Source organism: Microtus oregoni, unplaced genomic scaffold (assembly GCF_018167655.1).
Source record: "Microtus oregoni isolate MIOR12 unplaced genomic scaffold, Mior012 000015F_ref0000493, whole genome shotgun sequence".
NCBI classification, from domain to species: Eukaryota; Metazoa; Chordata; class Mammalia; order Rodentia; family Cricetidae; genus Microtus; species Microtus oregoni.
Window position 1 is genome coordinate 28007763 of NW_024543074.1, and position 24586 is coordinate 28032348.

Sequence of the window (24586 nt, forward strand, 5' to 3'; positions counted from 1 at the left end):
CCAGCACTGCAAATCTTAAAAAGCAAACCAACAAAGCCCACTAGACTTCTAAGTACAGTGTAGCCAGCAGAGCTTCCCAACATCCGTCTGGGAACGATGGTGCAGCGTGCGAGCGGCTCTGCCGGGGCACTTGGTTATGGTGCTCAGGACCAGAGGTTCCAGCCTGCGTCTAGCTAAGGACATCAGTGCTGGAGTGACACACTTGCGAAGTGTGGAGTAATGTTTAATCCCAGCTAGAGTCAGACAGACTTTGAAGAGGCAGCTATCCAGCTCTGGGTCACTGCCTGGATGACTGACCTTGGGCAAGTTACCCACCTCTTAGTGACCCCCTTCCTCACCTGTAAAATCAGGATGGTAACAGCACCTCAGATCCCTGTGGCAGAGCACTCACCTCTTGTTGAGATAACCTTGGCCAACACTGTGAGATCCACACTGTAAAACAATAGCAACACGTAACAAACAGGGACAAGCCACCGGACCAGCAGGGCAGTGTAGGCCTGTGATCCTCTCACTGAGAGGCTGAGGCAGGAGAATCACTGGGGGTTCCAGGTTAGTCTGAGTCACATGGTGAGACTGTCTCAAAACCAAAACAAACACAAAAGAGTTAGCAGACCACTTAGTGAGAACACATTTCTTTCTCTGGATAAAGTTTCTCATGCCAAAAACTTAGAATTCTTTAAATTTGTATGCCTTGGGCACTTTGAATTTGCATCCTAAAATAAAATTTAAAAGGCAAAGAAAAGGGAATAGGGAGGGGATGGATAGCTTAGTGATAAAGCCCCCACCCAACATACAGGAGGCCCTGGGCCCTGTTACCAAAAATTCGAAACAAAACAGATCCCCATTGCCAGCAGTGCCCAGCCTGACCCCCAGTTAAGAGGTGCTGCTCTACTGAATTTTCACTGTCCTGGCACCCCTCTGCCTGCTCTGTCATGAAATCCCTCCCAACATCCTTTTTGCCTGGGGATAAAAGAGTCCCTAAATCAAGAGGGCAGCAGATATAAGTATTTGAGTGGGGGTAGTCCCCCACTCTTCCTCCCCGCCTTCTCCCTCCCTTCTATCTCCTGGCGCCTATAATCACCAGGCGGTCTGAAGCTAAGTGGTAGTTTTGCCCACGATGGGGGGACTTGAAAACCACACCCCTCTCCCTGGGGCCCTCCTGGCCCTTCCCAACGTCCCAGTCTCCAGTATTGAGATGGGTCTGAAGGGGGCTTGGTGTTTCCCATGGTGTGGGTGCCGGAGACAGCGGGGGACTGAAAGAGGGACAGGTATGGGGGTCGACGGGGGAAAAAGGGCAGACTGGCATGAATGGGTGGGGGGGAGATAAACCCTCAGACCAGGGAAGGGAAAGGATCCTGCTGCCTAGGTGGGAAGTGGATTTCTCGTGTCTCCTCAGGGCCACCTGAAGATTTTGCAGAAACTACTGCAAAATGGAAAGATGGAAGCTTGTGCTAAAAGTGTAAGGATTTCAAGATGGTGACAGCAGATCACCGCCTCAAGCGCTGGGGTGCCTTTGAGCTGCAGGGGGATTTGGAGGGGTGTCTCTCTACAGCTCAGACCACATCCCGGGGAATGGTGCTGCCACCAACATCCCTCACTCTCTTCTAGCGCCTTACTCTAGGGCTGTGGTGGGCGGCATAGGGGAGCTGAACCCTGACCTTCCCCCTCCAACCCTTCTTCCTCTTCTGATTTCCCCCTTTAGGCCTGGAACCTGCATCCCCTCCAGAGCCCAGCCCAGCTGTAGCCCCCATTGTGACCGGGGGACTGTCCTCCCCAGGGGCTGGTGCCTACTTAAGCCGGAAAGCTCGACTCTCCTTCCGGCACCAGCTGCATGACGTGGCATCAGCCAATGACTCTACCATCTGAAAGGGATAACCGGGGGGTGAACTTTACTCCAGGAAGTCTTAGCAACCTTCTGTCACCACATTTCTCAGTGGTCCCAAGTCTGCCATGACCTCATTAAATTTGTTCAGAGTCGCCAAGTGTTGTGTTGAGTGTTGGTGAGGGTGTCTGGAAATGGACTAGGTCTGGGTTACAAGTCTGAGACAGAAGTGGATGATAAAAGGGAATGCTGGATCCAAGGTAGATCCCAAGTATAACTAATAGGAAAGTTAAGTTTGCTGAAATCCCTCCCCCCCCCAAAAAAAAAAATAGAAAAAGCCGGGTGGTGGTGGCGCTTGTCTTTAATCCCAGCTCTTAGGAGGCAGAGGCAGGTAAATCTATGTGAGTTTGAGGCCAGCCTGGTCTATAAAACTAGTTCCAGGACAGCTAAGGCTGGTACACAGAGAAACCCGTCTTGGAAAGAAAAAAAATGTTTGCTGAAATCAGGCTTTGGAATTGAATGTGTCAAAAGGGGAAGTTGGGGCCTGGACAAGACAGGAAACAGAATTAAATTTTGTTTTGTTTTTTGAGACATGGTTTCTCTATGTAGCCTTGGCTGTCCTGGAACTCACTCTGTAGACCAGGCTGGCCTTAAACTCACAGAGATCTGCCTGTCTCTGTCTCCCAAGTACCAAGATTAAAGGCATGTGCCACCACGACCCAGATAAGAGTTTATTATCTAGTGTTGGGAGGTGACTCAGTGGGTAAAGACGCATTGCTGCATAAAGTCTGAAGACCTGGGTTTGATCACTGCGACCCTTGTAAAAACCCAGGTACCCAAAGTACAGCTGTAATTCCAGCACTCCTGGAGAGATGGGAAGTGAAGACTGTATGAAGCATAGGAAGAAACAAATTAGACCTTGCCTTAACAAGGTAAAGAGAATCAATTCCAGAAAGTTTTCCTCAGACTTCCACATGTGCCGTGGCATAAATGTGCGTGCGCAAACACACACACACACACGAGATAAAACCTTTAAAAGTCTTAACTTAGAAGGAGGGAAAAGAATGTAAGAGATGGAGAATGGGAAGAAATGCTGAGAAACGCTTTTGGCAGCATGGTCTTTGAACTCATAAACCCAGAGAAGTTGAACAAGATCAAGTCAGTCAAAATCCCAGCAAGAATGGAAGAGGCGCTGAGAGTCCCCACTCATAGCTGAGGAGCTATTGGCAATTGTTGGCTGCTAGGGAGTCAATTTTCTCTGGGGTGAGGCCCTTGGTATGCTACCCATGCGCATGTGCATCCAGACAACACTAACTGGATGCACTATCTACCTACCTACCTACCTGCCTGTCTGTGTCTGTGTGTCTGTCTAGATAGGTATAGCCATATATTACATGAAAATGGAAGAGGGACATGCGGGGAGAGGGTCCAAAAGGAACAATGGGGAGTGGGTATGATCAAGATATATTGTATAAATGTATGAAACTGTCAAAGAATAAATTAGAATATCCTTTAAAGAATGTAGTGTTTACTCCTGCTAGTCAGTGACGATGACTTGTCAATGCATCAGGAAGAATTCCTTCTTTTCATGAGTTGACTTTCTAGTATGGACAGTAGATAACAAAAAGCAAGCAGGCTCGCAGGAGATAGCAATTAGGAGGAAAATTAAACAGGGTAATGTGAGAACGGGCCGGGGGGCTCACTGGGTAGCCCTGGCTGGCCCCAAACTCAGAAGCACCTGCTTCCGCCCAGTATTAAAGGCGAGTTCTGCACCTGGCCTGATCCTGAGAGCTGTGCCAGAGAAGCAATGCGGGCTCATAATTACAAACATCTAAAGGATCACGTAAGGGCAGGCCCGGATGAGGGCAGGGACTTGGAGATGGCTATATACTCTCAGAAATTTTTCAGAGCTGAACTGTTAGGTTAAGTTCAAGAGAGAGAGCTTAGGGAGAACAGGTATTGGCATGAAAATCTAAAGTATTTTTAGTTAAATGTTTAGAGTCAGAGATCCCTTTTCTGCTCTTTTCACTTAATTAGGCCCTTACCGCTTGTGGTGGTTTATATTGTTAACTTCATGGAAAATAAACCCCTGGGCGTATCTGTGGAGGAGTTTCTAGGTTAGGTTAACGGAGGTGGAGAGAGCCATCCTAAATGTAGGTTGTATCATTCCATGGGCTGGAGTCCCAGAATAAATAAACACAGTCAAGTGGCACTGCTTCCTGCTCATGGGTACAGGGTAACCAGTGGCTTCACACTGCAACCGTGTCCTCTCTGCCGTGATAATCTCAGACTGTGCTGTAATCAACCTTCCCCAATTTGCTCATTAGGGTATTTTGTCTTCCTCTCCCCTTCCTTAGGGATGAGAGATTCCATAGGAACCATCCTTCCTACCCTCTGAACTATTCCATAACAGGCTCTGTAAATGCGGCTCCTATGGTTCCCTATCAATGGACTAGAGAAAGTAAGACTGGAAAGATGGAGCCACTGAGCACCTCTGAGTTCCCTTAGGTCCTTGGTTTGAACAGGGACAGCTCTAAAGGGACTTAGCCCATTCTCAGCCTCAAGAGGACAGTGGCTTACAAAAATGGCCAAAAGCACTCCTTATGGCTGCCAGCTAGCATCTACCTTAATTTCCACTTGTAGAAAAGGCTCACCTCTTTCCCCAAAGACAAAGAAGTCACATTGCTGTGTGATGATTAAGTGACGAGGGAAAGAGAGACCAAGAGGCTAGCATGGGGGGGGGGGGGGGGGAGTTTAGCCTCTGGGTCAGCAGTCACCATGATATCTACAGCAGGGAGGTGACCGCAGTCTAAGTTGAACTTAAGACACTGCTGCAGCCCCAATATCAACCACATTCTGGTGGCTCGGGTACCTGGGTATGCAGAGTAAATATGATCTACAGAAACCCCATTCCTGACCAGATATATTGGTACACATCGGTGAACTGGGCACTCAAGAAGCAAAGGCAGGAGGATTACCACAAGCTCAAAGCCAGCCTGAGCTATGAGAGATCTAGTCTCAAAAAAGAAAAACAAAGGGGTTGGAGAGATGGTTCACCAGTTAAGAGCAGTGATTGCTCTTTCAGAAGACCAGGGTTCAACTCCCAGCACCCACATGGCAGCTCACAACTGTCTGTAACTCTAGTTGCAGAGGACCCGACACTCTCATACAAATATACATGCAGATAAAACACCAATGCACATAAAAATCAAGAATTAAAGAAAACCTAACCAACCAAAAATAATTCAATCATCATCATCATAATAGAAGAACAGAGCGTTTATAAACCTCCCTCATCACCTCTCTAGTTCCCACCAACCTCAGGACAGTAGTTTGCACAAAAGAATGGACCAACCAAGTTCAAGCTTGAAATCAAGAAAAGAACCCCAAAACAGAAACATCTCTTTGCAAAACTGTTTATTAACTTTTGCATCAGTATGAGTATCTCTTATACCCTAGCACACTAGGATTCAGGGAGGTGGTAAAGTAGCAATGGTGAATTTGGGTATCTGGTCTCCCAAAAGAACCTGCCGCTCTACCCCAGATTCTTGAATGGCTGCCAAGCGGATCACTCCTCCGCTGGAGCCATCCCGTTCCATGGCCAGAGCGAGAGCTGTAGATAAAAGGAGGAAATGGGTTTGGAGTTAGGTGCTGAGAATATGGCAAGGAATAAGGAATCTTGGCATGGCTTGGGTAATGAGGGATGAGGTTCACAGGCCTAGAAGCCCAAATTCTTACCATTGGCAGTGAACTGCAGACATTCGTCCTTGGTCATGCCTTCCCGGTAGGTAGCATCAACGTAGCCGTAGATATATGAGCTCCCAGAGCCTCCAATGGCAAAGGACTGCCTTACCATCATACCCCCCATGGGAACTGAGTATACCTGCCCGAGGGAGGGAGGAGAAAAGCCATCAGTTGTACCCCACACATGTGCATTCACCTGCCCCTTTTTATTTTGGTTTGGAGAAAGTTTATGGCAAGGTACAGACAGAAAGAGAAAACAAAAAATGGCTGGCAAAGTGCCTGCTGGGCAAGCAAGAGTATCTGATTTAAATCTCTGGCATATGTAAAAGGCAGGCATGTCTGTCCTTGCAGTGGGAGAAGGGGCAGAGGGGAAGAGCTCTAAGGCTCACTGGCTAGGCAGCCTCGCTCTAAGGTGAGCTCTGTGTTCAGTGTGAAGTGGAGAGACGAGAAGACCCTCCCAGCAGACCCCTGGCCCCTGGCGTCCACACAGAGGTCTCTGCATCTACATGCAGACACCCACAGGAATCTATGAACAGGACGGTCGGATGGACAGACAGACACAGACACACGGAATGGCTGAGGAGCGTGGAGCATCGAAGGTGTGACTCCAGTGCTCTGGCGGGAGGGCCTGACCTGCCCTCCTTCTTGAGGGTCCCAGCCTGCAATGATGATCCCCGCCATCAGGTCCTCTCGGTAGCGGTAACACATCTCCTTAAAGAGACTGGCGGCTGTGTGTACTAGTGGAGGCTCATTCAGCTCGATACTAGAAGGTGGGGTTGGAAGGTCACAGAGGAGGCAGTGTCAGAACCTGGAGGCAGGCCTCTGGGTGCCCTATGTTCCAGATCCCTTAGGATGTTTGTTCCTCCCCTGCCCACAAGCACCTGTGGAAACCAAGCTGGTAAGTGACAGCATCGGCTACGGCCTGGGTATCAGCTGCTGAGCCAGAGCGGCAGCAGAAGATATGGTCATGGATAGGGGTCAGCTTGTCAGTCACTCGGTTGGCGATGTAGGACCTGCGGGATGGCGGAACAGTGAGAAGGCCCCCACTTGCCTCCCTCCAGCTTCAGGGAGAAATCCTGGTAGTACCCGTCAGTTCTTCTGGAAATGAAATAGGGTGATTGGGGGCCAGACCTCCTATTTTACCAAAAGGTGCGGGAAACTGGAAGCAGCAGAATTGGGAACAAATCTTTATCTCCAGGTAGAGGAGAAACGTCTCTTCCCACAGTGGTCTGAGGACGGTAAGGACGGACCAGTGGGCAGAATGGGGTATATGGATGGGGTGGGGGACACAGGAAGACTTTTTCTGTTTTGAGCTCACCCAGTGGTTGTTCTAGAGTCGGCGCCTAGGACCACGCCCCCATCAAATTGCACAGCCATGATCGTGGTCTGGGAAAAAGAAGAGCGTAAGAAGGGTGAAGCTGAGCCTTGCCGCCTTCTCGAGATGCACTAACCTCAGTGACTCCTCACCCGGATTCTATAATACAAAATTCGTGCCCCGCGGACCCATTAGAAAATCTTACGAGGGCTTAACGCTTCAAATGTAAAAAAACCAATCCTCAAACCCCAGGATCCAGAATCGTACGCTCGGTCCACCGTTCACCTCTCATCACGAAAGGTACCACCCCACTCCAGCATCCAAAGAACCCTTCTCCATCTTGCAAGACAACACTGCCCTCTCCAACGCACGAAGCTTTCCCTCGCGTCAGGCATACTCCGACTCTCTCCTCACCCCTGTGGAGACTTCCCGGTTTTCCCAGTCTGGGGTGAGAGCCTCCGGCCCAAAAGCCGGTGCAGAGTCCCCGCCGCGAAGAGCTAAGGCGGCCGCCATCTTCCCCTTCTACTGCTGCCACCAAGCAACTGTCGTAAAGCGCTCCGTCACTCTCTTAAGTACCGCTCCGCGGCCTTCTGGGAGGGAAGCGAGGCTGAGGGGGACGGCGGAAGGGAACGTAAGGCACGTACGGACCGGCCGCGTGCGACCGTGAACACTTACGGCAGTGTGTCAAGTTACAAAAAAGGGGGTAGGTACAGCGAGGGGAGGCGGGGGCGGGGCCTCTTACAGACCCACCCACCCAGGGACCTGCTGGCGCCCCAGGCTAAAGACAGTTGTAACTGCAGCCCAACTTCAGAGATTTGTGTGCAGTGTCCAAAGGCTGGACATGCTAGAACCTGATTGTGTCCTGGTTGAAAGAGCCCACGAGATAGAGTATCATTTGTAATCGTTGGGGCATGTTTTCATTCCTCTTGAGTACAAACTTAGCAGTGTACGCTCGGAGTTGATTTTCTGGGTCTTTTGAAGACGCTAGAATTGTTTTCTGGAGCATCTGTACACTTGACAACCACACCTGCCGTATTCACCTTCATGCGATAGCACCGGTATCCCCCCCCATCCATTTATCATCTGTCTGTTTGTCCGTCCATTCCATCTTTCTGTCTGTCTGTATTATGTTTTTTTAATCATAACTATTCTAGTGCATGTGAATGTGAGCTTGTGATTTTGATTTTTTTCCCGAATAATTATTAGTTAAGCATATTTCTATGGCTAGTGAGCCATTTGTGTATCTTCTTGGAGCAAATGTCTATTCAAGGTTTGCTCATTTTTTAAAGAAAAGGTATACTTAGGAGTTGGAGCACTGACTTCTTCTCCAGAGGACCCTGGTTCAGTTCCCTGTACCCACATAGCAGCAAGCAACCATCTTTAATTCTAGTTCAAGATGGGATTTGACACCCATAGCAAAACACCAATGAACATAAAATAAAAAAAACTTTAAAAAAAAGAGTTACATGGTGTTTTGTTTTTGTTTTGTTTTTGTTTTTTGTTTGTTTTTCAAGACAAGTTTTCTAGTAGCTATGAAACCAATCCTAGAACTCATTTTGTAGACCAGTCTGGTTTTGAATTCAGAGATCCGCCTGCCTCTGCCTCCCGAGTACTGGGATTAAAGGCCTGCACCACCATCACCAGGCAAGTAGGGTTTTGTTGTTGTTGTTTTGGTTTCTTGAGACAGGATTTCTCTGTGTAGTTGTCCTGGAACTCACTCTGTAGACCAGGCTGACCTCAAACTCAGAGACCCACCTGCCTCTGACTCGTCCTGGGTCCTGGGTCCTGGGTCCTGGGTCCTGGGTCCTGGGTGCTGGGTCCTGGGTCCTTTGATGGCAAGGACCTTGAAACACTGTATACTTGTGGCACTGAATGTGGCTCTGGCTGGTACCTCAGCCACAAGGTTGGAATGGCAGAAAGCTAAGGAATGGGTTACATCAAGCCGGCAAAGCCACGGCTTTAATACTACTGATATTGCTTGGTAAATTGAAGACTCATGTGTTCAGAAAAAGAGAGATATATAGTAAAGAGAGATTCAAAGAAAATGAAAATTTCTAAATGGCTTACTGTGTGTTAAAAATATATGCAGGCTAAAAGTTGAAGTTCTTAAAGTAAAAAAAAAAAAGGAAGAGAGTTGTTGGGTGTGGTAGTACACACCTTTAATCCCAACACTTGGGAGGCAGAGGGAGATTGACCTCTGTGACTTCAAGGTGTGGTAGCACGTGCCTTTAATCCCAGTGCCTAAAAGGCAGAGACAAACAGTTCTCTGTGAGTTCAAGGTGTAGTAGCGTACACCTTTAATCCCAATGTCCTGGGTCCTGGGTCCTGGGTCCTGGGTCCCAGCAATGAAAATGTGAAAGACTTTCTTCCAAGGAGCTGCCCAAGCCCAGGGCCAGGGTTATGAGTTATGCAGGTACCTAACTGCATAGCGCACCCCAAATGCAGATACCCACAAGTATAGCAGGTCTCAAGTGTGACGTGAACTGTTTGTAAATGGTTGGGGCATGGAGATTCATTCTGTGATTCTGCGAGTGACAGAAGCGTTCTACAAAGCCTCATTTGCAGACTCCACCCAAAGTTCCACTGTGCCAGGCAGCATTTCTCAGGAGAGTCGTAGGCTGCTGTGTTCATTCTTTTCTGCACCAAACCCAAGAGGAGCAGGAATGGGGACATTTTTCATATTTTTCTTTTTTTCTCCTTCTTGTAGGACTGAGATTAAACTCAGGGCCTTGTGCATATGAGACAAATGCTCTGTCACAGAGTTGTACCCAAATCAGTTTTCTGTTTAAATATCAAACATCTGTAGCTTATCAGGCTACCTCCCTTGAGTATGGTGCAAATGGCCAATAAGAAACCTGTTTAGCATCTCAGACAAGAGTAAGCCCTAAACACCAGGATGGGAAGTATATGTGTCTGAGAAAGTCAGCATCAACCTTTGTGGGTCCATTAGCTGTAACCTCTGTCAAACTTTAAGCTAAGTAAGAAAATACAGAGGATTTGGATTGGAATTTGGGCACACTCTAACCTCAGCTCTCTTGGTGTATTAGTGATGGAGGAGGGTCATCTTTCTATCTGTTGCTTTCATTGGTTAATTAATAAAGAAAACTGCCTAGGCCCATTTGATAGGCCAACCCTTAGGTGGGTAGAGTAAATAGAACAGAATGCTGGGAGAAAAAAGCCGAGTCAGCCAGTCCTCATGATTCTCTCACTCCAGACAGACGCAGGTTAAGATCTTTCCTGGTAAGCCAGCTCGTGGTGCTACACAGCATATTAGAAATGGGTTAATCAAAGATGTGAGAATTAGCCAATAAGAGGCTAAAACTAATGGGCCAGGCAGTGTTTAAAAGAATACAATTTCCGTGTAATTATTTCAGGGCATAAGCTAGCCATGTGGGCGGCTGGGTGCAGGGGATGCAGCCCCACCGCTCGTATCACTACATATTAGTCCAGTGTTCTTTGCTATACTGAAATATTCAGTCAGGCTGCTCTATTTAACTGACAGATTTAGAGGCTAAAAGGCCAAGGTCAGGCAGCCTCATATATGGGCCTTGGAGAGACTGTTGGCAGGTGGCGTTATGGCAGGTGTATGACATGGAGGGGAAGAGATCACACCGTAAGACAGCAAGCCAGACAGTGATTGGAGTCCCATGAGAACTATCTTAATCCCTCCCAAAGGCAGCACCCTCCATGATCAAGTGCCACCTCACATACCACATTGTCAAGGACCAGGTTGTCAATAACGACCCCTGGGGGGAACTTTCAAACCACAGCTCAACCACAAGTCAGTTTCTCTGCTATCTGCCTCAGGCTCCCTAATATGAAGCCTCCTCTATTTTGAAATGAGAATAAAACTTCTCTCACCACATTGCTATGATAAAAAGATAATAGACATAAAATAGTGTGGAAATTGTAGTTGTTAGAGTACAGTGCCACTGGTCCTCTATCATATTTGTTCTTCCTTTGCATAGTACAGTTCTTTATGATTTACTTTTATTTTCTGACTATGAGTGTTTGGCAGCATATGTGTCTGTGCATTGAGTGTGTCTGATGTCCATGGAAATGAGAAGTGGACATTAGATCTGGACTAGTGGATGTGAGCTCCCATGTGGATTCTGAGAACTGAACCTGGGTCTTCTGCAAGAGCAGCAGTGCCCTTCACCACTGAACCATTTCCCTAGCGCCATGGTAGTTCTTTCCTTAGCAAGACGTAAGGGTTTTCCCTGTGATTCAACTGCCTACATGCAATTTAGCTGTTCCATGTTGACTATATTTCCTAAATGACTTTTAACATCAACTAGTCATGATTCTAAAATATGAGGAATAACAAACTCTCGTGTCCTGGAGTATAATGTTATAGAAGTAGCTGTAGTGACAGCTTCCTCATGGCTGGATTCACGAGAGTCCAGCAGGGAAATTTCTGCCCTCACTCACCTTATTGAAATGCAAGTTGGACCTACACTGGGTCACAGTAAAAGAAAGAGTTAAGAATCCTGGTCACATATTAGAGCCATTCCTTTTGACAATCTTTTAACATTACAGTAGAATGCTTTGAAAGGTAATGTCAAAGCTGGAGAGAGCACTTTGTGGTTAAGCACACTGACTGTTCTTCCAGAGGACATCAGGTTCAATTCCCAGCAACTACACTTGGCTCACAACCATCTATTACTATAGTTCCAGAAGATTCAATGCCATTTTCTGACTTCTGTGGGCAATAAGAAAAGATGGTGTACCCAGACACCCTGACAGACAAAACAACAATACACATAAAATAGACGAATTCTTTTTAGGAAAAGCATAAAGGATAACATCAGTGGTAGTCATTCTCTGTCCTTGCCTATCAGGATGGGTGTGTGGCTTCTGATGACTGAGAAGGAAATGCACATCCTCCTGAGCCTAACCCTCAGCCCCAGATCCAGGATATTATGGGCCAAGAGCATGTATTTTCATAGCTGACTCTTCAGTTGGTCTTGGTCTTACAGGCACCCATATGAGAAGTATAAAGACTGACAATGAAGAGTGGCTGACTATGAGAGAATTTGAAATTAAAGGGGGATATGAAAAATACGAAAAATGGAAAAGAAGTATTCATTGCAATGGACGCCGTCTTCAAGATTGGATAAAGGCATGCTGGTGGTAGATAGCTCCGTGTTTCCTGGGTAAGATGGCGAATTAAATGGATACCTGCATTACAAGATTGCCCCACAGTTCCTCTCCCAGGTCGTTGTGTCACACTTATTCTTCAACAGCTGAGTATCATGGGTCAGACCTGTAATCCCAGCACTTGGGGATGCTGAGACAGGAGATTGCTCAGAGATCAAGGATGGCTTATACTCTGTAGTGAGTTCCAGGAGAGGTTACAGAGTGAGGCCTGCCTCAACTCCACCTACACAAAAATAAAAGTAAAAGAAGAGAAATCATTTTTAAATAAGTTCTTAGTTCTTCACTTTTATCAACCTTGTAAACTGGGAAAACCAGGAGGTTTCCTTGGTAGCTGAATCTATTTCTTATGATGTAGGGTACACAGATCTTTCTGGAATGTGTCTCAGATGGCCTATCCCTGTGTCATCCTTACAATAAAGGACACAAGTTTTCTCATTGAGTATTGGCTGAGCTGCATCTAAAGCATGGGGAGTACAGGTGTGAGCCCCGGGCCAGGGCAAGGCTGCACCTTCATACCCTACCTGCAGTTACTACTGTGGAGGAGAGAAGTCTGTAGGAAATGATGCTGCAGCTAAGGGGTGGGATGGCTATTTCTGGCCTTAGGACTGAAAACCATGTCATGGAACAGTCTTCCCTGAGCTGGGTCATGGAGGACAGTTCTGACAATGTGTACAATGCAGCTATCTACACAGGGAAAGAAGAGTATGAGAAACCAGCCCTCGGTGTGTCTGGAAGCTGTGGGTGATCAAGTGGCTTCCCTTGTTTGAGCTCATGTGAAAATCACCAGGACAGGAAAAGGGGATCTAAATGTTCCCTTGACTCATTGTGGGGCACATGGGGAGTAGTTTCGATGAAGACAGCTTGTATTTAACAAGGGTACATACAAACAAAAATTTCGAGAAGGTGGTTAGAAATACCTCACTCACAAACTAAAAGCAAAGACTCTCCCATCATTAACTCTCTCTTTCAGGAAGGACATCTACCAAGCAGACCCACCTAGGATAAGGGGACAGGTAATTATTCTGTTCTGATGTCTCAGACTATTGTCTATAAATTGTTTGTTTTCCATCTCTGTGCCTTTGTAAGTTTGAAAATTGACAAATTTGTGTTTGATCAAATTTGATTTATTCTGTGGTGCTTATATAGTTGTGATTTCCCAAGCATAAGAGGCCAGGGCTGCTTTGAGCATCAAAATACTTGAGATACAGGTGGGAACAAACATTGGGAGCCATCAAATAAATGATCTCTTCTGCTTTCAGAGGGAAAACCCAACAAGCCCAGAGTGAACAAAGAAAAACATAACTGCCCTGTGACCTTCTGCCGTGATGTCTGAGGCCCTCATCTGAACATTGTTAGTTGTTCATCTCTGGCATGTTACTTTTAAAATTCAGTGATAATAAAAATGGATTTTATCATATGGCAACAACCCATGTAATGGGACCTGTCTAAGAAGAAACATATGGTATCATGTATGGAGATAAATTCTGCTAACATCTGGGACAAGTGAATTATGACAGTGAAATCCTTGATTGAAGCTACCAGTCATACCAAAAGAGCTTCTAACCTATTGTCTCACCCCAGAATAACTGAAGCTGCCTGTCACATAGGAGCTTTTAATTCACCATCTTACCCAATAAACATGGAAGCCATCTACCACCAGAATACCTTTATCAGATCTTGAAGATGGCATCTATTGCAATGAATACTTCTTTTCTATTTCCCTGATTTGTCATATCCCCCTTTAATTTCAAATTCTCTCACAGTTAGCCACTCTTCATTGTCGGACTTTATACTTTTCATATGGGTGTCAGTAAGACCCCTGGCCCTGGTCCTGGCCCTGGGCCCTGGGTCCTGGGTCCTGGGTCCTGCCTCCTGGGTCCTGGGTCCTGGGTTCAGAAGGAGAGTGCTCTGAGACTGTGCTGATGGCTCAGCGCTCCCCGCCTGCACCTGGGCAGCCGGCCTAATCAGGCTTAGGCAGGCAGAAGAGCATGGCAGATTCCTGCCGCCTTACAGAGATGTGTTTTCAGACTGCGTAGTGCTCTGCCTGTCAGATTTGGCTGTAACTTGGATGAAAAGAATTTCTGTGCTGCACGCTCAGTCTCAGAATTAAAGTGCTGAGTGCCGCTCCTACCTGGCGGCCCCAGAGCTAGCACAAAATGGTATGTCCTCCATTTTGAAATTTCAGCATGTCCTGGGTCCTGGGTCCTGGGTCCCAGCCAGCTGAATACACAGAATTCTAGAGTTCAAAAGAGAGCAGATCTGGGCTGGACCGGTCGTGGCACACACCTTTAATCCCAGCGCTCAGGAGGCAGAGGCAGGCGGATCTCTGTGAGTTCGAGGCCAGCCTGGTCTACAAGAGCTAGTTCCAGGACAGACTCCAAAGCTACAGAGAAACCCTGTCTCGAAGACAAAAAAAAAAAAGCAGATCTGAGGTACAATTCCGGAGCTAGTATATGAAATGGTTAACCCTTTCTTGTTCACTAGTATGGGAGTGTGGACCAAGGAGACCTTTGATAAACACTGTGTGGAGCCGAGTGCCTGTTTGGTGACACAGGCTGTAGGTTGGAGACAGAACACAAAGGGAGATGGACTTCCAGCGGAGGCAGAGTGGAACTCAGGTGTGCTGTGTTGCGTTTGCCTTTGCTGTGTGGAGCTCAAAGGACAGGTCTGGACTGGAGACTTGGCTTAGGGCTGGCAACTGAAGCCATGTTAGTCGCTGAAATGGGCTCTGGGGAATGAGTCGTTCAGATGCAGAGAACAGGGGTGACACAGCTTCCCACATTTCCCCGCTTAAGCTACGGTCAGTTCATCATACATAACGCCTTATGTCGACAGCTACTAAAGAATTCTTTATTCCTCATTGCTCCTTGCAGCTTCTTGAGGCTGAGGATGTGAGGATCTCACACAGCACACTCTACCCTGCTGGGGGCGCGCCTTAACCGGTGACCTCACGGAGGAGGAAGGCTAGCCAGTTGGCCCGGTCCTTGGTGCTTAGATCCCTCCCCACAACAACGCCTTTCTGGTCAGTCTGCTCACACCGCGGTCATCAAGCCAGCTGGAGCAGGCCGTGGCGGGTCAGCAGGCTCTGGGTTCGGTTGTAGACGTCCTCCAGTACTCGGGCGGCCCGTGCCAGGGCCACCCGCGCGTCCGCCTCGGTGGTTCCGGGACACGCCAGCTGGAGCAAGCGGCCGCGACTCGGGAGGGCGAGGATGGCCAGGCGGGCGGCCTGGCGGATGAGCCATGGGTGGTGCTCGGCCAGCGCGGTGCTGTAGGCGTCCCCGCATTGCACGCCCGCGTCTGGACCTCCGAGCTTCCCTGTCGCCACCCTGTGGAGGCAGAGCTGCGACCAGCGCAGCGCGCGGTGCAGCAAAAGCAGCGTTCGAGAACCCGAGGCCCTGGCTTGGTCCCGGGGCGCGGTCCCGGGTAGCTCCAGTAGTCCTGCTTGCCGCTCCCACGTCGCCATAGTAGCCAGCGACGCGTAGTGCAAAGCATCTGGGCCATGCACACAAGCCTCGAGGGCGGTCACCTTGACGAAGGCTTCACTGGTGGCGAAGGCGAAAACAGAGCCAAGCGGGGTTAGGAACCTGTTTGGTGGTAGAAAGGTGGAGATGACTTGAGAAAGAGCAATCAATCCTTTGGAAGACTGCTTTGGAGAGGAAGACCACTCACCTGAGTAGTTCCCTCCATCCTGCCAGATACTGAGACAACTGCACATCCCCTTCGGGGCTCAAACAGGCCAAGAAGGGGCTCATCATGCGACCCAGCACCCCTTGAGGCCCCAGACAGGGAGGCTCTTCCTTCCCCGGGACCACCAGGGCTGTCAACTCTGGACCGATCTGGGAGGTAGACATAAGAGAGATGGGTGAAAAGTTCCTAACCTGCTCGGCCCTCCGGTTTAGCCGGGTTTCCTCCTGGTTCTTCTTATCATCTGAAGGGAGAGGGGACGAGAGAGGAGCCTCCTTTCCTTAGCTTCTCAGTCTGGGACCCCTGTTTTTTTGTTCAGAGCCCTTAGACTCTGGCCTTAACTCAAACGTACCTGGGAAGGTAGCGGTCCCTCCGGATTGCAGGACTGCACCCCGGGCCTGCAGCCTGTCAGGATACCGGAGGTGATCTGAAGCAAGGCGGTAAGGACTGGAGAAGGAGAAGGGGGCTCGAGTCCCCACAGGCTGGACTGCTGACTTCTCTGAGCCGGTAACACAAGAGGCCACTCATGAAAGAGTCGCACACTGGTGTAAAGAAATAACAGCGTGAGGATAGCGAAGGGAATTGCATGGCAGAACCAGCGTCTCAGGGCTGGGGATGTCAGTGAGACCCCCATGACCTTTGTTGGCACACCTCACCTAGCTGGGTGGTGGCTTTTGCCTGCCGTGGTGTCCAGAGGTGCAGATGGTTAATAATTAATCTATTAAGGCCCCCTCCCCTGTGTCCTTTGCCCCAGAGGCCAGAGCCTGGCCTGAGGAACCTAATGAAGATCTGGGGGATTTGGCATGTGACATGTTACCTTTACATGTGGGACTAACCTGTAATAAGAGGCAGCCTCTTATGGGTCCTACCTTAACCCTGATTAGACCCTGAGGATAATGGGTCTTTGTAAATCTCAAGTGGGGACCAAGTAATAACACTGTGGGTGGAAAAGCTGATCCCAATTGCCCAATAACTCTTGCTGGGGGGCGATAGCAGCATTCTTCTTTTACATTCTTGTGATTTAATTTTTGTTGTTGTTTTTTTTGTTTGTTTGTTTGTTTGGTTTTTGTTTCTTTTTTTGTTTTTTGAGACAGGGTTTCTCTGTGTAGCTTAGGAGCCTGTCCTGGCATGACTTCATTTTTAAGCTCCACATTAACTTTTCCTTCACTAAAACAATCTTTACTCTCTACTACCATGGCAGGCCCTATACTAGATTCCCCAGAATATAAAAGTGTTTTCACGGCTGGCCATGGCCCAGGCCTTTGTGTAACCTTAGGTATTTGGGAGGCTGAAGTAGGAGTATAAAAGCACAAGGCCAGCCTGCGTTACTTATCTACACTCTGTCTTAAAAAATTTTAAAGTGTGAAAAGGGCCATTCCTACTCTAATAGCAATGTCTAGAGATGCTCACAAGGCCCAGCATTTGACATACCGTTATCGGTCTCTCTAAAATACAGACTAACGAAAATGCTATCTGGAACTCCTGGTAACAGAATTGTTGATCTTTATTCTAAGAAGCTTGGGAAGGCACCAAAATCCATATGTGGTGTGTGTCCAAGCAGACTTTGAGGAGTTTGTGCTCTGAGACCTAAAGTCCTCATGACATTTCCTACAACAACAACGCTAGTAGGGTATAGGGTGATTCCACTTGTGGTAAATGTGTTCATGACAGGATCTAGTGAATGTTCCTTATTGAGGAGCAGAAAACCATTGTTGAAGGCACAAATACAGGTCAGAAAGCTAAGTAAATAGCATGCTTTTTTGTTTGTTTTTTTGAGACATGGTTTCTCTCTGTAGTTTTGGCTGTCCTGGAACTCACTCTGTAGACCAGGCTAGCCTTGATCTCACAGAGATCTTCCTGAGATCCTACTTCTGCCTCCTGAGTGCTGGTATTTAAGGCGTGTGCCACCACTGCCCAACTAATATTAAACTTTTTAAGATAATAAAAATCAAACCTTGTTCTGTGAAAAAAACATTCAAAATAGTTTAAAATTTAAAAAAAAGTATCAAAAGGGTTAGGAGTTTGGCTCAGTGGTAGAGCATCTTTCTAGTGTGTGCAAGACTCCAGGTTCAACCCCCTGCACTCTGTGGGCATGTGAGTTTGTGTGTGTGTATGTATGTGTGCACATGTGTGTATGTATGTATGCATGTGAGTGTGTGTGTGGATGTGTGTGTGCGTGTGTATGTGAGTGTGTGTGTGAGTGTGTGTGTGGATGTGTGAGTGTGTGTGTGAGTGTGTGTGTGTGTGAGTGTGTGTGTGGATGTGTGAGTGTATGTGTGAGTGTGTGTGTGTGAGTGTGTGTAAGAGTGTGTGTGTGTGGATGTGTGTGTGTGAGTGTGTGTGAGTGTGTGTGTGGATGTGTGTGTGTGAGTGTGTGTGGATGTGTGTGTGTGAGTGTGTGTGTGAGGATGTGTGTGTGTGAGTGTGTGTGTATGTGTGTGTGAGTGTATGTGTGTGTGTGAGTGTGTGTGTGTGAGTGTGAGTGTGTGAGTGTGTGTGTGAGTGTGAGTGTGTGTGTGTAGCACAGCTCGAGCTGCACTGGGAGCATCTTCTGTGTTCCCCACTGGAATGCAAGTTTTGATGAAGACAGGTGCCTTCTCCCTCTGTGTATTCTGAAGACTGAACCCGTGATTTTGCGTGTGCCAGGGAAGCACTGAGCCTTGAGCTGTAGCATCTTCAAATCCCACTTATTCCCCCTTTCCTTTTTAATTTTTGAGACAAGGTCTAAATTGAGCAGGTTGATTCCTTTTATTTATTCGCTTCTTTGAGACAGGGTCTCTTTGAGACGGGGTCTGGTTTATTGATTTATTTGAGACAGTGTGTCTCTGTAGCCCTGACTGTCCTGGAACTCACTCAATAGATCAGGCTGTTTTTAAACTCACAGAGATCTGCCTGCCTCTGCTTCATGAATGCTGGGAGTAAAGGTGTGTATCACTCTGGTCCACATCTCAGATTGGTTCTGAACTTTCTATCCTAAGCTTTCGGAGCCACTGCGATCACACACAGGCTGGAGCCACTAGGCCTGGTCAGGTGCCTTATTTTTCTTGGTCATTTTAGGCATTTGGAATATTGTTTGCGTCAAATGCATTATAAATAAATAAATAGATAAATAAATAAACAAACAAATATTTGTTAAGGAGAGCAATGTGTCTGAATGAGGCCAGTAAATCAGAGATGGTCCCTGCCCCCTGCCAAATCTAGCATGTTTTGTTTTCTTGTTTTATGAATTAGGGATCCAGGGGCTGGAGAGATGACTCAGAGGTTAAGAGCACTGGCTGCTCTTCCAGAGGTCCTGAGTTCAATTCCCAGCAACCACATGGTGGCTCACAACCATTTATGATGAAATCTGGCTCCCTCTTCTGGTGTGCAGGCACACATGCAGGCAGAATGCTGTATACATAATAAATAAATCGTTTTAAAAAAAGAATTAGGGGTCCATCTACTGGTCATAGGAGGGAAGGCATTTCGGGAAAGGAATGAAAAAAATATAAGTAAACCAGGGCAAAGTGGGTGTAATCCCAGAACTCAGGAGCCTGAGGCAGAAGGATCAAGAATTCCTGGCCAGCCTGGGGTATATAGTGAGCTCCAGGCTAGTGTTGGCTCCACAGTAACCCCGACCTTAAAGAATATCAGAAGCAGAGGAAGAGCAGCCCCATTTGTTCAGTTACCTCAGTCCCTGTTCTGAAAGCCTTAGAATTATTCCCAGCTCACTGAATATGGTGCCCCCTGCTGCTAATCCAAGCACTTGGGAGGTCTAGGCAGAAAAATTGTGGAGAAGGTCGGCTTAAGGCAACCTTGCTCGGGCAACCTTCATCGGTGTTTTATGTTAACAAACTAAAGAGGAGGGAATCTCAACTTTTAAAAGTCTCAGCTGGGTAGTGGTGGCACAGGCCTTTAATCCCAGCATTCAGAAAGCAGAGGACGGCGGATATCTGTGAGTTGAGGCCAGCCTGATCTACAGTGGAAGAAGAAGTTCAAGGACAGGCTCCAAAGCTTCACAGAGAAACCCTGACTTGGAAAGCTAAGCGAAGGGCTGGAGAGATGCCTCAGAGGTTAAGAGCACTGCCTGCTCTTCCAAAGGTCCTGAGTTCAATTCCCAGCACCCCACATGTTGACTCACAACCATCTGTAATGGGGTCTGGTGCCCTCTTCTGGAAGTATAGGAAGTAAAGAGAAGGTAGAAGAGGAAGAAGTAGGCCCGGCGATGGTGGCGCATGCCTTTAATCCCAGCACTTGGGAGGCAGAGGCAGGCGGATCTCTGTGAGTTCGAGACCAGCCTGGTCTACAGAGCTCGAAAAAAAAAAAAAGAAGAGGAAGAAGTAGAGGAAGTAAGAAGGAAGTAAGAAAGAGGACGAGGAAGAAAGTAGAAGTGGAAGTAAATAAAGAGGAAAAGAGGAAGTAAGAAGGAAGTAAAAAAGAGGAGGAAGAAGAGGAAGTAAAAGGAAGTAAGAGAGAGGAGGAGGAAGTAAGAAAGAAGAAGAGAAGGAGGAAGAAAGTAGAAGAGGAAGTAAGAAAGAGGAAGAGAAGGAGGAAGTAAATGAGGAAGAAGAGGTAGAGGAAGTAGAAGAGGAAGAAAGTAGAAGAGGAAGTAAAGAGGAAGAGGAGGAAGTAAGAGAGGGAGAAAGAATGTAGAAGAGGTAGAAGAGGAAGAAGAAATAAAGGAGGAGGAGAAGGAATTAGAAGAGAGAGGTAGAAGGAAATAAAGGAGGACATAGAGAAGGAGGAAGGGGAAATAGAGAGGGAAGTAAAGGAGGAAGAAAGATGAATAAGAGGAAGTAAAAGAGGAAGAAAACAGAGTAAGAGGAATAGGAAATAGAGGAAGTAGAGGAGAGAGGAAGTAGAGGAGGAAGAAAAATAGAGAAAGAGGAAGAGGAGGAAGAGGAAGAGAACTAGAGGAGGAAGGAAGAAGAGAATAGAGGAAGAAGAGGAGGAAGCAGATGAAGTAGAGGAAGAGGAGGAAGTAGAGGAAGAAGAAGAAGACAATGCCTCCATAAGATCTCCATAAGATTAGACTGAAAGCTAGGCTGTAGGACATTTTCTTAATTAGTGATTGATGCGGGAGGGCCATTGTGTGCAGTGCCACCCCTGGACGGGTGGTTCTGGGTTCTATAAGAAAACAGGCTGAGGAAGTCATGGAGAACAAGCCAGTAAGCAGCACCCTCCATGCCTCTTACCAGCTCCTGCCTCCAGGTCCCTGCCACGCTTGACTTTCTGTCCTGAATTCCTTCCGTGAAAGTATAAGCCAACTAAATAAACCCCTTCCTCTCAAACTTGTTTTTTTTTTTTTTTTTTTTTTTTTTTTTTTTTTTTTTTTTTGGCCGTGGCGTTTCATTGCAGCAATAGAAACCCTAAGACAGCTACCCATTGTATTTCAGAACAACCTGGATTGCAGAGTGGGATCCTGTCTCTCTGGGTAGGTCTGGTGAACAAGACTCTCAAAGGATCAGGACCACAGGCTTGCAAAGAGCTTTTCCAGCTCCCTACGTGTCACAGACTTTTGATCTATGTTAACCTGATGCTTTTTTACATCCTGTAAAGTTGTCTCTCATCCTTGAACTGCCTCTGCCTAACCCTGTCCCCAGCAGATTTCCACTGGACCACTACAGTCTCCAGCCCTGGCTTCCATTTCCAGTGCTGGGATTTCCCTCTGCTTACTAGGGACAAGTCACTTGTTATTTCTGAGACTCAGCTCTCTCCTCTACAAACTAGGAGATATTATTTCTATCTTCTACACGCATTGTAAGGATTACAGGAAAGAGCCACAGCTAGTGGTCCATAATAAGTAGCTGGCAGGTGCTAATTTCCAACGGCTTTCACTGCAGTTCCTTCCCTAGCTCTTGGGGGCCTCTGCAGGAAATCAGATCTTCAGGGTTCCTGGAGCGGATTAGTTTGAGTGCCACTTAATCCTGGTCATTCTTCCGCAATCTGAGCCGTGAAAGGACAGGGCTGGTATAGTTCTACAACCTGAATCCTGATAGGGACAGGCTTGATATAAATCCATGGAAGCGGCCAGGTTCACAGGTAATGCAGGATGGAGTTCCAGGCTGAAGCCAAGCTGCTGCTGCTGCAGCTGCTGTGGGTGACATGCTGTGGACACACACATATAAGAGTGGAACGATATGCATCCATCATTGATGTGACCAACGGCGGGACCTGGGGTGACTGGACCTGGCCTGAGATGTGTCCTGATGGATACTTTGCCAGTGGGTTCTCCATCAAGGTGAAGGTTCAGATCTGGGTCATAAAGGACAGAGATAGGATGGATTGCAGAGCTGAAAATGGCAATCCCCTCACTGAACCTCACTTCCTCTCTCTTCCTCACCCAGGTGGAGCCCCCTCAAGGCATTCCTGGAGATGACACAGCTCTGAACGGGATCCGACTGCACTGTACTCGAGGGAATGCAGAGCAAAACACGCATGTTGTGGAGTCCCAATCTGGAAGGTAGGAATTCGGTACCCGCTCCCCCTCCCCCCAAAAAAAGTGTGATAGAGTATTCATCTAGTGTGTGTAAAGCTCTAGGTTCAATTCCCAATGAGAAGGGCACTCTCCTAGCGCAAAAGGACGCCCCTTCCCAAGGTAAACTCTGTTATAGTTTCAGAGGAGTGGGATGGAAGCCTCCCCTCTGCACTCGGGAAACACAGGCGATTAGATCCAATCTATCCGGTACTGGTAGGGCTTGGTTTGGCAGTCCCCAGGTGGGTAGGAGGTGCTCACAGAGCCAATTAGAAGTCTCCTTCTCTTGCAGTTGGGGCTCGTGGAGCGAGCCTCTGTGGTGTCCCGGCACGCACTTCCTAGTGGCATTCTCTCTTCGGGTGGAGCCGTTTTCATTTCCTGGGGACAACACTGCGGTGAACAACGTACGCTTCCGTTGCTCAGACGGTGTGGAGCTGGAGGGGCCTGGGCTGAGCTGGGGAGATTATGGAGATTGGAGCGACTCCTGTGTCAAAGGTGTCTGTGGCTTGCAGACCAAAATCCAGAAGCCTCGAGGGCCGCGTGATGACACTGCACTTAATGACGTCAGGATATTCTGCTGTAACAGCTGACGCTGTTGCCGCTGCCCACTCTCCCACTGGACCCTGCCAGTACTGTGCCTCTTACTATTAAAGCTTCTTGGTCTTGGTCTTTGCTGTCACTTGATTTAGAAACGAGAGAAGCTGCCTCCTTGCTTCTTCCTTGACTCTGCAAAGCTCAAGACCTGTGTTCAGGTTTGGCTTCAGGGGTTGGAGGTCACATAGTTCGGAATGAAGAACTTAAACACATAACTGTTTTGGCCCTGGCTTTCTGAGGACACTTGTAGATACTAGGTTCCCTTTAAGAGCCCAAGCTGTCTCCTTCTGAATCATCAGTGACTTCAGATTCAGGAGCGGGATGGAAGACCCCCACCTCTGTACATGGGGAAACTCGGTGATTAGACCCAATCTATTCCTTTTTTTTTTTATTTTTTTATTTTATGTGCATTGGTGTGAAGGTGTCAGATCCCCTGCAACTGGATCTTCAGACAGTTGTGAGCTGCCATGTGGGTGCTGGGAATTGAACTCAGGACCTCTGGAAGAGCAGTCAGTGCTCTTAACCACTGAGCCATCTCTCCAGCCCTCCATACCCCCCCCCCCAATCTATTCCTTATTGGTAGCTCCTGGTTAGGAAGTCCAGGTTTGAGTTGTCCAGGAGGGGTGTGCATCAGGAGTGGAAGTCCCCCAGGTTTGAGTTGTCTAGAAGGGGTGTGCATCAGGTGTGGAAGTCCCCGGGTTTGAGTTGTCCAGGAGGGGTGTGCATCAGGTTTGAGTTGACCAGGAGGGGTGTGCATCAGGAGTGGAAGTCCCCCAGGTTTGAGTTGTCCAGGAGGGGTGTGCATCAGGTGTGGAAGTCCCCGGGTTTGAGTTGTCCAGGAGGGGCGTGCATCTGGTTTGAGTTGACCAGGAGGGGCGTGCATCAGGTGTGGAAGTCCCCAGGTTTGAGTTGTCCAGGAGGGGCGTGCATCAGGTGTGGAAGTCCCCAGGTTTGAGTTGTCCAGGAGGGGTGTGCATCAGGTGTGGAAGTCCCCGGGTTTGAGTTGTCCAGGAGGGGTGTGCATCAGGTTTGAGTTGACCAGGAGGGGCGTGCATCAGGTGTGGAAGTCCCCAGGTTTGAGTTGTCCAGGAGGGGTGTGCATCAGGTGTGGAAGTCCCCGGGTTTGAGTTGTCCAGGAGGGGCGTGCATCAGGTGTGGAAGTCCCCGGGTTTGAGTTGTCCAGGAGGGGCGTGCATCAGGTGTGGAAGTCCCCAGGTGGATAGGAGGTGTCCAGGTGGAGTGTGCATCAGGTGTGGAAGTCCCCAGGTGGATAGGAGGTGTCCAGGTGGAGTGTGCATCAGGTGTGGAAGTCCCCAGGTGGATAGGAGGTGTCCAGGTGGAGTGTGCATCAGGTGTGGAAGTCCCCAGGTGGATAGGAGGTGTCCATAGAGCCAGTGCAACTAATCGGACGACAATGCAGATGGCTTTCCACTTTAATTTTCTAGAACTTTGAGACTAAAGAATCTTTCCCCGTAGTTTCTAAGCCCCTTCCTACCTTGGCCCTTACCATGCAAATTCCAAATAGGGGCCTTTCTAGACAGAGAGGGTCATCAAAGACTTTGTCTTTCCATGCCGTTCTCTCTGTCTGCATTCTCCCAGGAGGGAGTCCATATTCAGAATTGGATGTTCCTTGTGACAATCAATGTTTATCTCATTACCAACATGTTTTTAAAAATGTTTACTGAGGGGGCTGGAGAGATGGCTCAGTGGTTAAGAGCACTGACTGTTCTTCCAAAGGTCCTGAGTTCAATTCCCAGCAACTACATGGTGGCTAACAACCATCCGTAAGGAGATCTGGTGCCCACATGCAAAA

At 48.0% G+C, this 24586-nt stretch overlaps 4 protein-coding genes and 1 long non-coding RNA gene across 5 annotated transcripts; 3 read left to right on the forward strand and 2 right to left on the reverse strand.

The window, feature by feature from the left end:
* Window positions 1-1195: 1195 nt before the first annotated feature.
* On the forward strand, window positions 1196-1866 carry LOC121456245 (uncharacterized protein C17orf114). The gene is made up of 2 exons (XM_041664192.1): window positions 1196-1268; window positions 1703-1866. Exons 1-2 carry the CDS (start codon window positions 1196-1198, stop codon window positions 1864-1866), a joined length of 237 nt encoding a protein of 78 aa, XP_041520126.1.
* A 3356-nt stretch (window positions 1867-5222) lies between these two features.
* Psmb6 (proteasome 20S subunit beta 6) lies at window positions 5223-7451 on the reverse strand. The gene is made up of 6 exons (XM_041664803.1): window positions 7296-7451; window positions 6885-6952; window positions 6448-6579; window positions 6200-6329; window positions 5561-5705; window positions 5223-5435 (listed from the first exon to the last, which is right to left on the reverse strand). Exons 1-6 carry the CDS (start codon window positions 7392-7394, stop codon window positions 5293-5295), a joined length of 717 nt encoding a protein of 238 aa, XP_041520737.1. The 5' UTR covers window positions 7395-7451; the 3' UTR covers window positions 5223-5292.
* A 4487-nt stretch (window positions 7452-11938) lies between these two features.
* Window positions 11939-13571, forward strand: LOC121456547. The gene is made up of 3 exons (XR_005975647.1): window positions 11939-12037; window positions 13012-13054; window positions 13301-13571. It is a non-coding gene; the product is annotated as an uncharacterized LOC121456547 (long non-coding RNA).
* A 1453-nt stretch (window positions 13572-15024) lies between these two features.
* Window positions 15025-16359, reverse strand: Gltpd2 (glycolipid transfer protein domain containing 2). The gene is made up of 3 exons (XM_041664805.1): window positions 16078-16359; window positions 15711-15877; window positions 15025-15625 (listed from the first exon to the last, which is right to left on the reverse strand). The coding sequence occupies exons 1-3, from the start codon at window positions 16357-16359 to the stop codon at window positions 15088-15090; spliced, it is 987 nt and encodes a 328-aa protein (XP_041520739.1). The 3' UTR covers window positions 15025-15087.
* A 5397-nt stretch (window positions 16360-21756) lies between these two features.
* Vmo1 (vitelline membrane outer layer 1 homolog) lies at window positions 21757-22801 on the forward strand. Its single transcript, XM_041664804.1, has 3 exons — window positions 21757-21945; window positions 22052-22167; window positions 22472-22801. The coding sequence occupies exons 1-3, from the start codon at window positions 21757-21759 to the stop codon at window positions 22767-22769; spliced, it is 603 nt and encodes a 200-aa protein (XP_041520738.1). The 3' UTR covers window positions 22770-22801.
* The last annotated feature ends 1785 nt before the right edge of the window (window positions 22802-24586 follow it).